A 16418-nucleotide genomic window follows, 5' to 3' on the forward strand; every position below is an offset into this window, starting at 1 on the left:
CAGATATTCATATAAACGATTGCCCATTTGCTATATTTAGAAGCTGTAAAGCTGTGAAGCTACCCCGGTGCGGATTAATTTCTTTCTGGTAGCCTGTCTGTGTGAGCGGGCTGGAAGGATTCAGTTAACTGTAATCCATATGTTCCCCACTGAACCCCCCCCCGCTCTGACTCAAATCACCAAATATTTGGTTCCCCAAGTCCGTCTCCGCTTACCACATGGCGAGCTCCATGGTTCTTGCGGCTCGATTGTTGCCCCTGGCCCAAATAATCCTGCAGCAGGTCACCGATCTCCGAGCCGGCGTGGCAGCACCCGGAGTCCTTGCCATGACTCGCGGGGTCGCCGTACCCGCCGGGGCTGTGGTCACGGCCGTTACCATAGCGACGCGGCGCCGCTATGGCTCCGGGGCGATCCTCGGCGCGGTGCCCCGGGCCGCGCGCTCGCTCGCCGCCACCCTTCTGGTCGTCGGCGGCGACGTCGTTTGCTCCTCTGCGGGCCTGAACGCCGTTGTACAGCTGGAGGAACGGGTACGAAAAACACGTGAATGACCTCCTTCACAGGTTGAAACACAGCTCGAACAAAAGGGCCCGGCGTTTGAAGCGGGCGGACCAATGGCGTGAGGGTCAGAGAAACCGATGTTTCACGATCCGCACATGTTATTCCACTTTGAACGACCATCTGTCTCCCGTCCTCAGTCCTTTCGTATCCACTTTCAGGCCGTGCGTGTCAGTGTGTTCAGCCCGTCTCTTGGCACGACCCAGTTTAATTATCCTGTTAACATTTGTCTGCATCATTGCTCCAACGAGGCCACGGAGTTGAGTCAGTCGGCGTGCTGCCAAAAGTTTATTAAGGTACTCAAACACACTCACAGACACACACACACACTAATTAACACACACTCAAGGGACTATGGAAACATGACCTAACCTGGAAACAAGCATGTTAAGGATCCCAGTTAAAGTAAACACCTAAATAAAATCGTATAGATTCTATGGGGCTAAACTCTCTTATCCGTCTCTTGAAAACACAAATGACTCCATTCTAAAACCCGAGGTGCAGAACAGAATGTAACAGTCCACCCCAGATTCCCATTTTTACACCATACAAACCAATTTCCATTCACTGACACAAACTGTCATGGCGTCCACACTGCATGGACTGTTATGGAATCATGTGATGCATTAAACTCAGTAAAATAGGGCGTGTTTTCAGGCCAAATGGCAGCTTGAAATCACCTGTTTGGAAAACAAATGGGAAATCTTACCTCTTCGATCTTTCTCTGGATGTCCTGCAGCTGGTCCTCCCACTCCTGCATCTCTGAGTCAAAGTTGTCCATCAGCTCGGGCCTCTCCTTCCCCCAGGCCCGGCCGCTGTGTTCCAGCCCACGCTCCAGATCAATGGCTGCCATGACGCAGGCCGTTCAATACCCTGAGGCCTCTTTAAACGCCAATTTCCCCCCCCCGCCCCCCGTTCTCCTGTTCCACTTTCCTGTCAGGGGTCACAGAGGGTCGGAGGGAATCGATGGCTTGGGAACCTAATGAAGACAAGGGACAAAAAATATATATCTGTTTTAAATATTCTCTTTTCTCTGTGTCATTTAGCTACAAACAAGATTTTGAGATTGTCTTTTTTCTTTCGACGAGTAAATGAAAGATATGATTCTACTTCTTCTTCTGGACAGATATTTCCGTTGTACAGTATGACTACCTGCACAGCACGTGTGAACATGGGCGTTGCATAACATCTCCTGGTCACTTTAACGCTGGGATGAGTCCAATGGGAGCACTAATAGCTTAACTATTATTGCAGGCCCCGGCTTTGTTGTTATTGTTGTTGCATCATTAAATACGGCAAGTACCCCGGTAGAAAGTGCACGAATGTACCAGCCAATTCCCTCCCACTTGTGATGCAAGAGCAGAGATATTAATAATCTTGTAACTGTGCATAGTAAACTAGCTGCACGGCCTGTCCGCATGGCCGAGGGACCGGGGATTTAGAGGCTAAATCAACACGTTAAAAAAAAAAGACAAACACTAGAAAGAAAGAAATATGAGTTCAAATGGTAAAAATAACACTCTAAAAAATAGAACATATCCTCGCAAAGCTAAACTTGATCTAAAAGAACTCACGCGACATTTCTATTAATATTGATGATACAATTAATCATATGTAACGGAATTAAAAGTCACATGGTTCCATAAGGCACCAGACCGTTAGAAGGCTGAGTTACAGACATTTCATCTGCCTCTTACCTCTCTCAACGGGAGCTTTCTCTGCTCCAGTATAAATCCTCCGCCTGCTCTGCGCGCCGCGCGCCTCAGCCGGATTCACTGCGCCCGGCGCCTATTCGTCCCGAGTCCCCTTCTCTCCCCGTTGGCGGGGTGTTACGCAAGCTGCCTCTTAGTGCCTCTTAGTTCCCCGGTTCGATGTCGGGGTTTAGTCCGGAGCGTCGAGCCAATGAGAGTAAACAACCTGGCGGGGGTTACCCGGCCTTTATACCGCTGCGCACTGTTTACGCGGGCGCGCCATTGGAGCCGGGATCAAATATCATAATGTCAAATTTATTCCACCATTTGAAGTCTCGATGGGACAACTGTCGTCACCGGCATCCTGGCTATAATTACTGGAGGGCGGGGGGGCTCACGGACCGAGGGAAAGTGTTTACATCGCTATTTCAGCTGCTGGAAAGCTCTCGGCCAATGGGCTCCTCTGTTGCTACTCCGCTTTGGGATGCTCGGGCAGATTGTGTCTTGTGACCATGCGCCACTGCAAATCATTTCTTTTTCCAAGGGATGCCAAATGGGTGAGTGTGAAAAGGTGTAGTCACTGGAAGAAAAGCGTGGTGGGCGGATGCCTGGCATGGTTGGAATTAAGTCATTGAATGTCACGTGATCTCTGCTTTTTCAAAGTTTTCCAAGTTTTTCAGGAATATACTGCTTCAAAAAGAGCAAAAAATGGTCCCGAACCCGAACATGTGATTTCATGTTCTTGACCCCGCTGCAGTGACATCTGAAGACAGTTGCTACTGTTCATCTGACCCCCCCCCCCCCCCCCCCCCCCATCATTTACTAATCAGGCTCTGTTCCTGTTGGGAATGTTTTTTGGGGGGTGGGGGGGGGCGGTGTCCCTCGGACAAGATCTGACATTTAGCTCTGACTCTGATCATCAGAATTCCTTCCAGTTTAAAGCCCTGGGATCATCACCATTATTCCTCCACCTGTTATGTTTCCTAATGAATGGCAAATACTTCAGGAGTTCATGAGAGGGGGACGAAAACAAACTGTGTCTTTACTTTACCTAAGAAGAAGTGACTGCTTGCATAAGCTGTTACAAGATAAATTATGAAATGTTTAGAAACAAGGTTATACCGGGGTATAAAAGGGCGACGCAAAGAGACCTCAAAGCTTGATTTAAGCAATGCTTACATCTCTGAAATGTATGTTTTCTGAAACATATTCCACCAACAGTGTCTTCATAATTCTATGTAATAATATGAACTTATTGGACCACTTACTGGCTTGCAGGGTTCTTATCTCCGCCTTATCTCATGGTCCTCATCAGCAATGGAAGGAGATAGAAGGCTATGATAGAAGGCTTTTGTCCAATTTTGTGTTGGCTTAAAGGAAAATAAACAATACAAAATATGTTTATTAACTTTATTGCCAAGACTTATACATCAAGATCAATATTACTATCATGTCTGCCCACGATGAAGCTCGAGCCAGCAGCTACCAAGTTAGCTAGCTAGCTTAGCATAAAGGAAATATAGTAGGGGGGGACCAGACCTCTCGAGGAGATGGAAAAAAAAGAAATGTGTCCAGCAGCACCTCTACAGCAATTAACTTGATTCATCTCGTTGGGTTGATAAAAGTAAAAGTAAAAGTGAAGCTGTTTTCTTCTGCTTTCATTGTTTGTGCAAAGCTAATCATCTGCTAGCTCTTCACATTAAGCATACAGGCGTAGTTTCTCTCCGGATAAGTGAAAGGTCTACGACACAATCTAAGCTAATAAACTTTTTCCAAACTCGACCCTTCTGTCAACTCAAGATAGGACCCGGTGTCACGGTAGATACTTAGAGCATTAAGGCTAAGTCAACCATTTTTTTGTGACCCCATATGAATATAAATGTGTGTCTGTGCGTATATGAATACACATTTATACCTGCTGCAGCACTACAAACATCTGAGACACATTTATAGGACAATAGTCCCCTTTTATAGGATCCACTCTGTAACTCACCGTCTTGGGGGACAGATGTGGCCGGTGATGTGTTATGGATAATGTGGACTCCAGTGTTGACTCGCACTCTCTTGAATGCGACTGCAGCCTTTGGAAATGCTGCGCCTTTTCTGTGCTTTTGGTTACCTTGGCAACAAATGATGCAGGGAGGAAAGAATAACAACAGAGCCAAACAAAAAAAACAACAAAAAAAAACAAGGGATGACGTGAATAAAGGGATGCGTACATCACAGAACAAAGAAAAGAGTAAAAAGAAAGACTAGTTTAAAGATGGTGGCGTAGGAGAGGGACGAGAATAACACAAGTATGAGGATGAGCAAAATTATAGGCTGGAACATCTGGGTGGAGGAAGAGTGGAGGGACCAACCGGCAGGTTGGATTTAGTGAGAAAAGGGAAGAAACAGAATCAGCGTAAAACTCTGTGCGACATTTTTAATAGCACCAATGAACCTTCCGGATGCACATCTCACCGACAGCGGCTCCTCGTCGCCCCTGTCCTCGAGCCTCGGCACCTCCAGCCGCTCGATGAAGGTCTGCAGCTCCTTGCGGAAGGCCTTCATCTGGGCGTTAATGCGATACAGCAGCTCGTGTTCCCTGATCCTGCTCCCGTCCTCCTCTCCGCCGTCCTCCCCTCCCCTCCCGAACATCAGGTCGCCGTTGGAGACGAACACCCTCGCCTCCGAGATGACGGCGGCCGTGTCGGCGATGAGCCGGTCCACGGTCCGGGCGAGCCTCTCCGCCTCCGCGCGGATGTCCGTCACGTGCTGCCTCTCGCGCAGGCCGCACCGGCCGCCGGGCAGGAAGCGGGCCAAGGCGGAGGAGGAGGAGGAGGAGGAGGAGGCGGCGGCGCCCTCGGGTCCGGTCGGGGTGTAGAGGCCCCGGGTGGGCGTCAGGCAGCGGCTGCTCCCGTTATTGTTCCTGACCTCGTCCGAGTCGCTTTCGCCGCCCACGGGGCCCTCGCGTTTGCGGTGCGGGGGGACGAGGCGGGAGGAGTTGGAGTCCTCGTCGCTCTCCCGCCGGCCGCCGGCGTCGCTCTCCGCGTCGCTGTCCCGCGGGCTGGCCCTCAGGGAGAGGTGGGAGGCCAGGTCGTAGCGCTGCATGTTGGAGAGCAGCACGCGGTTCTCGTACTGCAGCTGCATCACCTGAAATAAGAAAACACATATGTTGGAGCAACAACAATCGTCAACTTGGTGACCATTTTATCCATCAACTTTTTTTTTTAAATCATTTAGTTTTTAGATAATAAGATTTAGATACAAATTGATTAACTTCCTCATTAACTTTTTTGCAAAGGTTTAGTTATTTACTCATGAAAAGCTATAATTTCAGCTATAATTTGTTATTCAAGCAAATATTAGTATGCTAACATCATCAACTCAAATGGGGAAAATGGTAACAAGTTTAGCATCGTAAGTGTTAGCATTAGCATTAAGCTCAACACACATGACTGCAGACTCTGACATGGATGAAATCTACAAAAAGGACATGACTATTCCAGGTGATACCTTGCCACTTAGATCGTTAATCTGCAGCCTTGCTGCCTTCAACTCCTCCTGCAGGGCCTCTGCCTTTGCCGCATCAACCCCTCCGCCCGCCGCTCCGCCCCCGTGGCGGCCGCCGCCCTCGTGGGCCTTGAAGCGCAGCTTGTTCAGCTCGGTGGTCACTCTCTTGTTTTGGTCCTCGACGTCGGCCAGGTTCCTCCTCAGCAGCTCGGCCTCATCCTCCACCAGCTGCAGCTGCTGTCGGAGCTCCGTCTGATCCGAGCCGGCGCCGCCCATCGCTCCGCACCCGGAGCCCCCGGAGCCCTCCGCTTCGCCGCGGAGGTCGTCGAGCTCCGCCCTCAGGCCGCGGTTCTCCACCTGTAGGGCAGGGTGGAGAAAGGCTCGCGTGACTCCCGCTGAGCCAGTATTCCCTCAACAGAACCCGGGCAGCGATGTCTGCTCTTACCTCCAACTCGACTATCTTCCTCCCCAGGATGTTGGCCTCCTCCTCCACCAGGCGAAGCCGCAGCTTGAGCTCGGACTCCCGGGTGGTGGGCGGACCCCCGGCCTCTCCTTTAGGGTGGGTGCTGTCCAGCTCACCGTAGAAGGAGCGGTACTTCTGCAGCTCTTGTTCCAGACGGTCCTTCTCTTTGTCAATTTTGGCCGTCTTCTTCCTCATGAGCACCGCTTCCTCCTTGATGAACGCTAGCTGGCACTTGAGGTCCTCGTTGTCCTCCTGGAGCGAAGACACAACACGGAAAAATACTTTTCATGGATTTGAGCCCCTGCGTTGGTCTGCCGTGGTCCGTGAGGTGAGAAGCAAATGTTTGCCTTGAGAAGAATATGCCAGGAGGTGAAGCAGACCTGGAGGATCTGTGGGTTTAATCAACGCTTACTGACCACTTCTCAAGAATATGCGCCAAGGAAGGGAAAAAGATGAATAAGGAAGTCTCCCATCTCCATTGCTCTGGACCACACGGGGTACTCATGCGAGAAAAGTACAGTTGTACATTTGTAAACAACAAGTTCTTACCTCTGTCGGAGTCTGTGCTGGTTTCCTGTCGGTCTTCTGGATGTCCTTGCTTCCTCTCCTCTTTTGAGACTGTTGGGATGACGGAGTACGGAAGCAATTGGAAGATAAGCATTTCGATCAATCCCAGAGCAAAAGATGAGTTCTCATTTACGGCATGCCATGAAGTCACACGTGGGTTCGCGTGTCTTCACCTCTTTGGTTTTGTCCAGTTCATTCTGCAGGGCTTGTTTGGTCACCTCAACCTCGATGAGTTTCTGCCTCAGTTTCTCGTTCTCCTCCTCCGTCTTTGTGCGCTTCTCCTCCACCTTTTCCAGCTCGTGGTGCAGCCTCACAGACACGTCCTTCGCTACCTGGATTGTTCAGTCATTGCGAGGATGTAATATTTTAGTATATTTTCACACCAGCTCTGGGGATTTTTATCTTTAACCTTCTAACCATCTCTAACATTTAACTTTACTATCTCCCAGCACAGCATCTAAAGCTACGAATGGCGAATTGTTTCTCGCGACGCAGTGATCACATTCAAAGCTGTCAAACACATCCTTGGGACGGCCCCCAGACGGACACGGAAGAGTCGAGCAAACCTCCCCCATCCCCTCTGCACCTTCAGGTCCTGCTCCAGACTCCTGAGGAGCTCCTCGTCGATCTCTCCCGTCTGGGCGTAGCGGAGCCTCTTCCTCTCGGCCTTCCGCAGGCGGTACTGCAGGATCCGGCAGTTTTTATTGGCCCTCTCCAGCTCACGCCTCATCTCCTGCAGCTGACACGTGTCCTCCTCGTAGAACGTGTCCCGCATCTCGTCCATCTCGGTCCTCATCTCCTCAATTTCACACTGGTGGGTGCGTAGTAAAGATTGTGGGGTCAAGGTTTAGGACCGGGGAAATCTCTGCTGTTTTTGGAGACGACTTTTGAGTTTTGCACTGCAGAGTCAGTGGTGGAGGTTTTGGACTTTAGCCGAATAGAGTCAGCTTCACAAATGTGCACACCATTTAAAAATAAAAACACACACGCATATTATCTGATTACAAATGCATTTCAGGACTCAACGTCGATTTTATTTTGAAGCACTGTCTTCTACCGACATGCCATCTCCCTTTTGTCCCCCATTTGGACGGGTGAGATAGATTTGATTGATCCTGGCAGTTTGAAATAATCAATAACCAATTAGTAATCTGTAGCCAGTGTATTTTCAATTAAAATCCCAGCCAGCCTTTCTCTTCAGGATGTTCAACAGACATATACATTTATTTTCACTTATACATGGTTCTTCAAACACACAACTAAGCCTCCAACTACAAACATGGATTTCCTGTCATTCCAATATAAAAAAACCCTAATGTGGACTATTTGACAGTGGATTCCGCTGCAGTGATGTATCTATCTACAATAATCATAGTCAGTCGCTGCTCCAGAAATACAACGAATCTGTATCAAACCTTGAGGTCTTCATTTTCGTCCAGCAGTCTCTCCACCTCGTCCTCAAAGGCCTCGTCCTGCTGTGTCACGGACCCCGCCTCTGTCGCCTCTGCAGCCGGCTCCGGCTCCCCCGCGGCGGCCTCCTCGGTCCCCATGTCCTCCGCCTTGGTTTGCATGCTCGCCCCGCTTGTCCTCAGTCTCTTGTGCAGGTGGAACTGGGCGAGCTCAGCCTGTAAGCATCCCCCTCTCCACGGACGGAAACCGAGGCCCGAGCCGCAGCCGCTCCTCTCCCCGCGGCCTGCTTCCTCTCCGGGTGCCCTCCCTTCCTTCGCCGACGAAGACGATGCTCTGCCCGCCGACGGACGCCGCAAGGAGTCTCCTCCGAGGCACGGCAGGCGCAGAGCGGGGCGACGGGCCGATGCCGAGGAATCCGTCCGATCTTCGCCGACAGCATCCGCCCTAGTCGGCGCGACTACCTCAGCCTCAGCACCATCCGGGCGAACAGCTGCGCCGCCGCGGCTCTCGGGCTCCCTCTCCCTTCCGTCGGCGGACCTCAAACCGTCCCTCGGCCCGGCGATGGGTCCTCCGCTCCTTCCCGCGGGCGGGGGGGACCTCGTCCTGGCTGGGCGTCGCGGAGCTCGCTTGGTGGCCCCTTGGTGGGTCGTAGCCGGTGGGGGAGCCCGGTGCTGCCGCTTCCTCCCTGCGCTATTGTCCCCCGGAGATGCTGACGGTGAGGATGGTGGTGGTGGTGGTGGTGATGATGATGATGGAGGCTCTGCAGCGCCGCTGGCGGCAGGCTTCATTTTCCACACTGAAATAAACTCCCAAGAAAATGGGCTTTACTTCACTTTTTTTTTTAATCACAAGCTACAAGGAAATGAGTGGCCGGCGACAGAAATGTCACGGAGTTGCAAAGCTTGAATAATACTTCATACTTAGTCCTAACTAAAGATGCTTCCTGCACGCACGCCGCTAGAAGCCGCTTTTCTGCAGCTGCTTTCCATCCAGCCCGACCATAAGTCACCTTCACACAACACGCACCGTGAAGCAGCTGGACCGAGTCACGTGTTCATCAACTAGAGAACTAGAGAGAAGTCCATCTCTTATCGCAGGGTACAGGAGAGCCGACGACACGCCAGGCAGTGCAGGGGCACTGGCCATATGACGTCATGACGTCGGTAACACCAGGAAGTGCCCCCCCCCCCCCACACACACACACACACTCCAGCATTTCCTTCTCTTTCACATTTAAAGGAGTTTAATTGACATGCAGAGCCGTGATTAAGTAGCAACAGCAAAGCCGAAGCAGGCTACACGTTAAATAACCTGGCAAATGTAGATTGTTTTTTAGTCTAAACTCTTAACTGACATGAAAACTTAAACTATAACCTCTTCAATGAATTTTTCACAACATGTTGTACTCTCCAGACTGCGTTAAAGGCAGGACTAAAGCACGCCTCTGAAGCCCAAGTACTCACAAAATGAATATTCTAACTAATATTACATTGACCATGAAAGCATTTTTGAGATACATCATTGTATGAAAGCGTTTTTAAAGTTGGACTTGGCTATCTTTCTTTTTTTATTAGTTTGTCTGTTTTAAGGAAAAGGAAAAACAACGTTTGCGCTTGTGAAAAAAAATCATTAAAAAAAAATGAAACTAATCAATGAAAAGAGATTCCCTACATAAGAATGTGCTCATACTACACCTCATAATGTACAATCCCACAAGTGACCCCGATACATGTCTGTGTCTGTGTTACTACACCCGGGCCCAGAAGAGGGAGCACCCCCCCCCCCCCCCCCCATGAACTGAGGCAGTTCGCTGTCCTGAGGCTAATCGGCCCCACACACACACACACACACACACACACACAGTCAGACGAGCCAGTGAAACGCTGACTGTTTCCACTCAGTTAGGCTAAAATGAGCTCCTTAGTCATTTAGTTGCTAATGAGATGAGTGAGTGATGGGTCAGGTTTGGAGAGATTTAACCCCCTAAAGCCTTACCCTTCACCCTCTAACGGACCGGCCCTCTCACCAAGGCCGGGGGGGTTCGTCGGGCCCCATGAAGCCACAGGCCTTGGTTCACTATTAAAACGCACGGGACTGGGTTGGGGAACTATACATTTATGTTACACTTGAGTCTTTTTTTTTTTTTTCTGCACGTGGACATACAAACTTTTATACTTCTCAATTTGCCCGAAAACAAATCTGTGCAAAGCTCCGCTGGGCGTCTTCAGTCTGCAGGTTATAGTGACCTGTGCTAAAGGCTCTCAGCAGAAAAGCCGTGGCCCTTCGCAATCCTCTTATGCTCTGGCTTAGATCCCTCTGTGTCCCCATGGAGGACAAACACTCCTCCTCCTCTCGCTCCTCTACCATTCACACCTCCACCCTCGTGTGTAAGATTGAAGGTGGAGGAACAGAGGCAGGATACATTTGGAGGTGGAAATTGTCTAAAAGACGCCATTAGTTCATCCACAAGGCGCTGGAGGAGCAAAGGCGTGCAGCCAGTCTGTCGCAGGTGAATGAAGAGAAGGCGTCTTGTGAGGATGAGGAGGAGGAGGAGGAGGGGTAAAGTCTTGCGGATCAACCATGGTCCTAACCTCACAGCCCTAATGTCACTCTGTCTGCCCAACACGTCCATTAGTTATACGCCCCGCATGTGTTGTGCAGTCATTTGCACAATGAACTACACCGTTTGAGGGTTACCGGAGCTACTTGGCAGCAGATTAGCGAAGGCTTCTCTCCCAGTGACCTCCTTTCCAGGGTATCTCACGGAGTGACGTGGAAGTAAGCTCTTTTGAAGCTAAAGCCAATTTACCCCCAAAGATTAGGGCAGATCTGTCTGGACATGCCAAAGACGCGGCATACCTCGGACTGTCACACGCACCTAGAGGAGATCCTTCCATCTTCTCAGGGTGGAAGACAGATGAAGGAAGTAGAGGAAAGGAGAAAGAAAGGCTTTGTCTTTAGATTAGGTTTCTAATGCAGGACAGCTTGCGCTATATGTTGAGCACAATGTCGCTTTAGCTGATTGCTTTCAAGTGTTTCAACACAAAGAGACACAAACATAACCTATGGGGTGCTGACATTGTCTTTATTTCAGTTCTATTTGCAGCTAGAAGCTGTGTAGCTTTTATTTCTATTGAGACAATGAAATAACCATTTGTTTTCTTTAAAAAAAAGAAAAAAAGTGTCCTACATGGCGGAGACAATATTCAGCCGAGTTTTTAATCTCTTATTTTTGCACCTCGCCTACATTGCAGAGCAAAAATAAATAAATCATGAGGACGCACAAAAAATGTTAACACAAAGATACCCAGACATTTGCATTAATAAAATAAACTACAGTCCCCCTCCCTCAAAGTCTTTTTTAAACCACATTATTATTAACAATGATCACAAAGAAAACGTGTAATTGTGTAAATGCAAATGACAGTTAAGTTTTCAGAGGGTAATCTAACAATCATCTGGATTGTTAGATGAACAAAGAGTACTCAAATACAGTAAATGGCAGTTCAGTCGTCTGCTCATTGTTCTCAACTCTGATTATGAGTAAACATACATTTACCGCGCGAACCAAGAAAAAAAATGCATCTGCATGTTGCTTTGTTGTTAATAGTTAAATTGATTAAAGCTCTTATAGAGCGCTAGAAAATAAATTAGCATATTAAAGACTACTTAAGCTTTCAGTTAAAACAATACTGGAACCCAGAGTACAAAAGTTGGAGGGGAATTTTGGTTGATAAGTTAGTGGATGCCGAGCACATTGTAGGTCCTATAATACTTATTATTCTTTGGTCCTATTACGGTCCAAAATCTAGTTGGACAGAGGAGCCTGGAGCCTAAATGATGAGCATCGTTCTTGTTATGGAGACAACCAACACCCCTCTCTTCCTCTCACAAGCCCTTACAGACACAAACACACACTTCTACCCTTTCACCTTTCCAAGTTGCTTTACGAATCACACTTTCTACGTAATGTGCAGGGACGGTGAAGCCAGTCCGGTTCCTGTTCATCCCTGCCCACCCTCCTTCTATGTTCCTCAAAACGACTGTCTTTTTAATTGTATATATGTATATATATATTATTCTATACATATATACATATATATATATTCGCTGAGCAGCCTTTACTCCTTTTTCGCTCTTCCTCTCTTTTGCCTGCTGCCGTTCTCCTCCACCTCCTCCGCTTTGCTGTGACCGTTGGCTACCGCGCAGCTTCCGTTGGCCGCGGGCCTCCCCCCCTTCTGCCCGGAGGGCTTGCGCCGGTAAGCGTGGTAGTAGAAGTTGGCGAAGAGGATGATGAAGGTGACGGCGTAGCCGATCAGGGCCCACTGCATCCAGGCGGGGAACGGACAGCCGGTGTAGAGGGAGTGGCCGGCGTGGCCGATGGTCACGTGGAACTGGATCTGTGTCGAGCAAACGGATGTATGAGTGGTTCTCGTGTGGATGATAATGATAATTAGTGCTAACAAAATGGCGTTAAAACACCCACCATCTGAATAATGGTGAGGTATTTCTTCCACCAGAGGTACTTCTGTATCTGAGGTCCCAAAGCGGCCAGGCCGTAGTATCCGTACATGAGCACGTGGATGGACGAGTTGATGGTTGCACCAAAGAATGCTGCGGAGAGATGAAAGGTTTGAATGTGTCACCACCAGCAGTCATCCTATTAAATGTAAATGTCTCCGTAGGAGTGGGCGGACAGACAAAGGGACCTGGACGACCCAGGCGTCGCCGCGGCGATTGAGACCCCTGTACTCACACTGTCCACCGGGGACCCACTTGATGCCGATCCACCAGAGGATGAACATGGTGCAGTGATGGTAGACGTGGAGGAAGCTGACCTGGTTGAACTTCTTCCTCAGGATGAAGAAGACGGTGTCCAGGAACTCCACTCCTTTGGAGATGTAGTACCACCAGAGAGCAGACGCTATCTGAAGACGTCAAGACACACGGGGAGGGGGGATGGGGGGGGGGGGGGAGGTGAACTACTGCGGCTGACAGCATCACACCCGGTTTTGTACTAAAGATCCCTGCAGACTCCATCTCAGAAAGCTCTCCTTTGTCCTTTTAACCTTCACTGAACTAGACACACTTGCTAAAGCGGAGAGAAAAGGATCTTTTCGGTGCCTGCGTGCAGAGGCGCGTCTCACCCTGACTTCGTTGACGTCGTCGGAGTAGCTGACGGGCTGACAGAGGTAGCTGTAGCCGGCTGACCGAGAGGCTAGTAGGAGCTGGTGGGGAGAGAGAAAGCAGAAATGAAGAAAAAATATGGAGGAAGCAACGACTACAGCGGGCGCCGCGAGTAATCCCCATGGACACGCTCTTCCCGTCTTGCAGGTGCTCGAGCGAGGTGATGCGTGGAGGGAATTAAAGTGGTTGAACCCCAAGTGTCGGTCTGGTCGCCTCACGTGGGCAACACGGAGCCTAAAACTTTTTCTTTTCTTGCCTTTCACGTGTTCTGTGCGAGCAACACGTCGAATCCAACCTTGGGCCGTTTAGCCTCTCTGTGCATTTCCTACTGCAGCGTGCCCTCACCTCTTTGGCGATGTAGAAGTTGAGGACCACCATGCTGAAGTTGTAGACTATGAGGGTCTTCCTGAGGATGTAGGGCTGGCGCTCCTGCATGTATCTAGGCCCCGCCCACAGGAAGAGCAGGTACAGGCAGCTGATGGCCAGGGTGGGGACGGGGGACGACATCATCGGCCAGCCTTCCACCCTCTTGTCTGGGGGAAACAGAGGGGTGATGGTTGAGCAACAGAACAGCGGCCGTTCTGCTACAATAGGACACTTTGTGCTGGATATTACATGGTGGCTTTCTGACGAACAGCTGTGGGAAAAGTACTTTTTGAGTAAATAACAGCCACATTTTTTTGACTGACATTTCTCTGCTTGACATTTTTAACAGGAAGACAACAGTCAAACTGGGCAGATTTCAGCGAGCGGCCGAATGGAGTCCTGCACGACAATGACAACAACAGCTGTAGAAACAAGTGGGTAGAAGATTAAAGATCTTACCTGCTATAGTAAGGCCCCATTTGTAAAATTCTACAGTGTCATTCAACAGATGTGTGACAGCCTCCATGGCTCTGCCTTTGGTTCCCGGTTATGCTGAGAAAGAGGAGAAAGAGACGGAGGCAAAGAGAGGCGGCGTCAATGGGGAGTCACCCAAATGAAATTACAGGCCACGCGTCTCCCATCGCTGTAACTGGAAGCATGAGGAGCTACGCCGCGCAACAGTGCCATGTGTCAGGGTCAAACCTCGTTAGCTCGCGATCGCTGACGTGCACATATCTGTCGAGCCCAAAGACTGTCCCCCCCCCCGAAGAGCTAACAGTTTTCAGCTATTAGACCCTTATCGCGCTGAGTCCGAAATGCTACAGGACAGAATAACAGACCCAATTAGAAATGAATGAGGGGGCCGTTGTGGCAAACATCCCAAAGGAGGAGACGTTAGGCCTCTCGTGGTAACATGAACCTCCTCCAGACGTCAACGCACTTTGCATTGATTGGCAGAAGAACGTGGCCAGTCGCAACAGGTCGAGATAACTGCAGGAAATGAGATGGATTATACAGGTTAACTTGTTTTCCTCTGTTTCACTTTCCTCTCTTTCACGTGGAATGATACCTAATCGTTATTTACAATAAACCTCCTTTAACGACAGAAACAAATCAAACTCAAATTCGTATTCAATTGTGTACTACATCATGAGAGACATGCGCAAACACAATCCTATGTAATTAAGCAGCGTTGCACTACAAACACGTCTTGTCCAATTGGGGGCCGAGAGCAGGTGGCTGTAAATGTAAATCTATTATTAATCCGACGCGTCGCATCAGATTCCCCCCTTTGTTAATAATTCACTGCTCCGTGAGCGGCTGTCCACACACACACACACACACACACACACACACACACACACACACACACACACACACACACACACACACACACACACACACACGCGCGCTGAGCATTCACTGGCACCGCTGAATAATCGCACTTTCCTTTTGCAGGACTCCCTGTAACGACACGGCCCTGCCCGCGGGGCGGCTTACGCACGGAACCCGGATGGAGAGGGTTAACCGGGTTCGCGGCGCGCACACAAAAAGACGCATGTGTCAGCGGGTTTCAAGAGGCTTACGTTCAATTGATCAACGAGCTTAGATGTAAGTACAAATGCCCCACAAGCCCGTCTGATGGTTATCTGCCCGACGTGTGCTATAAACACGCCGGAACAACGGGAAATGGTAGAGGAACAGTTGCGTATTTGTTATATGTTCGTGACACGCATTCCAACAGTTGTTGGAATTTAGCAAAGTGCAAGACTTTCCGAATGGTTTATTCGACGGACATGGAATCAATGAATGATTTAAGTTTAATTCAAATGTGTTCTTTTTTCTTTTCTTTCCCGAAACAGATGTTGAGCTCGAAGGGAATTCAGTTAGAGAATGACATCACACGGCAAACTATAAAAAACAACGGTGCGAAAAGTGTCTCCCACGACCCACGTAGAAATAATTGAGTCAACGTGGACAAAGGGCTGGGCTCCTTTACCACCGAGGTGGCTCAATTTTAGCCCCCCCCCCCCAAAAAAAAATACGGCCAAGCGCTGGGAATAAAACACGTAAAGGCAAGAAAAGCAATTAGGAAGCCGGAAACAAACTAACCTGCGCCGCAGCACAAAATGTAAAACCCGGTACTTACGTGCTCGATATTTAACAGCGTGTAATGACATCCGGTGCAATTTGATGCCAAACTCCTCTCAGTCACTCGCTGCTCTCCCGTCTCCTCCTCCTCCTCCTCCTCCTTCTCCTCCTCCTCCTCCTCCTCCGGCCCGTTACTGCTGGTCGCTCTCCGCGGCGCTCCGGTGACAGACCCGCATCAAAACGGCGATTTCAGGCGAGAAACTGGCCGTGGAAAGTGGAAACGAGCGTGTCAGCCGGGGCCCGTCGTGCATTCAGTCCGCGCCGGCCGCTCAGCCGCATCTTCTCCTCCCGATCTCCAGGACGCGCAGCAGCCGGGCGGCACGGCGCATGCGCCGAGTGCTCTGCTGCCGCGTCTCCTGCGCGTGTGCTAGGAAGCCCCCCCCCCCCTCTTCTTTAATGTTAAATAACTACTTTAACATGACCGTGTTTCTGTATATATGGTCAACTGTAGCTAAAGCTTGTAATACATCTATGATATTAATAATAATAATAATGCTTTGTGTTTCTTGTGAGGCACGTGTTGGCACACAATG

General features: G+C 49.7%; 2 protein-coding genes across 2 annotated transcripts; both read right to left on the bottom strand.

The window, feature by feature from the left end:
• Positions 1–1486: 1486 nt before the first annotated feature.
• On the bottom strand, positions 1487–9156 carry LOC119195020 (protein SOGA3-like). Its single transcript, XM_037449589.2, has 10 exons — positions 8187–9156; positions 7358–7582; positions 6945–7103; positions 6754–6822; positions 6187–6456; positions 5745–6098; positions 4710–5381; positions 4240–4577; positions 3515–3616; positions 1487–1534 (listed from the first exon to the last, which is right to left on the bottom strand). The coding sequence occupies exons 1-8, from the start codon at positions 8967–8969 to the stop codon at positions 4467–4469; spliced, it is 2643 nt and encodes an 880-aa protein (XP_037305486.2). The 5' UTR covers positions 8970–9156; the 3' UTR covers positions 1487–1534; positions 3515–3616; positions 4240–4466.
• Positions 9157–11253: 2097 nt separating this feature from the next.
• LOC119195215 (elongation of very long chain fatty acids protein 4-like) lies at positions 11254–16211 on the bottom strand. Its single transcript, XM_037449983.2, has 7 exons — positions 15884–16211; positions 14194–14286; positions 13714–13901; positions 13329–13409; positions 12938–13109; positions 12668–12795; positions 11254–12581 (listed from the first exon to the last, which is right to left on the bottom strand). The coding sequence occupies exons 2-7, from the start codon at positions 14258–14260 to the stop codon at positions 12303–12305; spliced, it is 915 nt and encodes a 304-aa protein (XP_037305880.1). The 5' UTR covers positions 14261–14286; positions 15884–16211; the 3' UTR covers positions 11254–12302.
• Between the last annotated feature and the right edge of the window lie 207 nt (positions 16212–16418).

This window comes from Pungitius pungitius, chromosome 20 (assembly GCF_949316345.1).
Source record: "Pungitius pungitius chromosome 20, fPunPun2.1, whole genome shotgun sequence".
In the NCBI taxonomy this organism is placed as follows: Eukaryota; Metazoa; Chordata; class Actinopteri; order Perciformes; family Gasterosteidae; genus Pungitius; species Pungitius pungitius.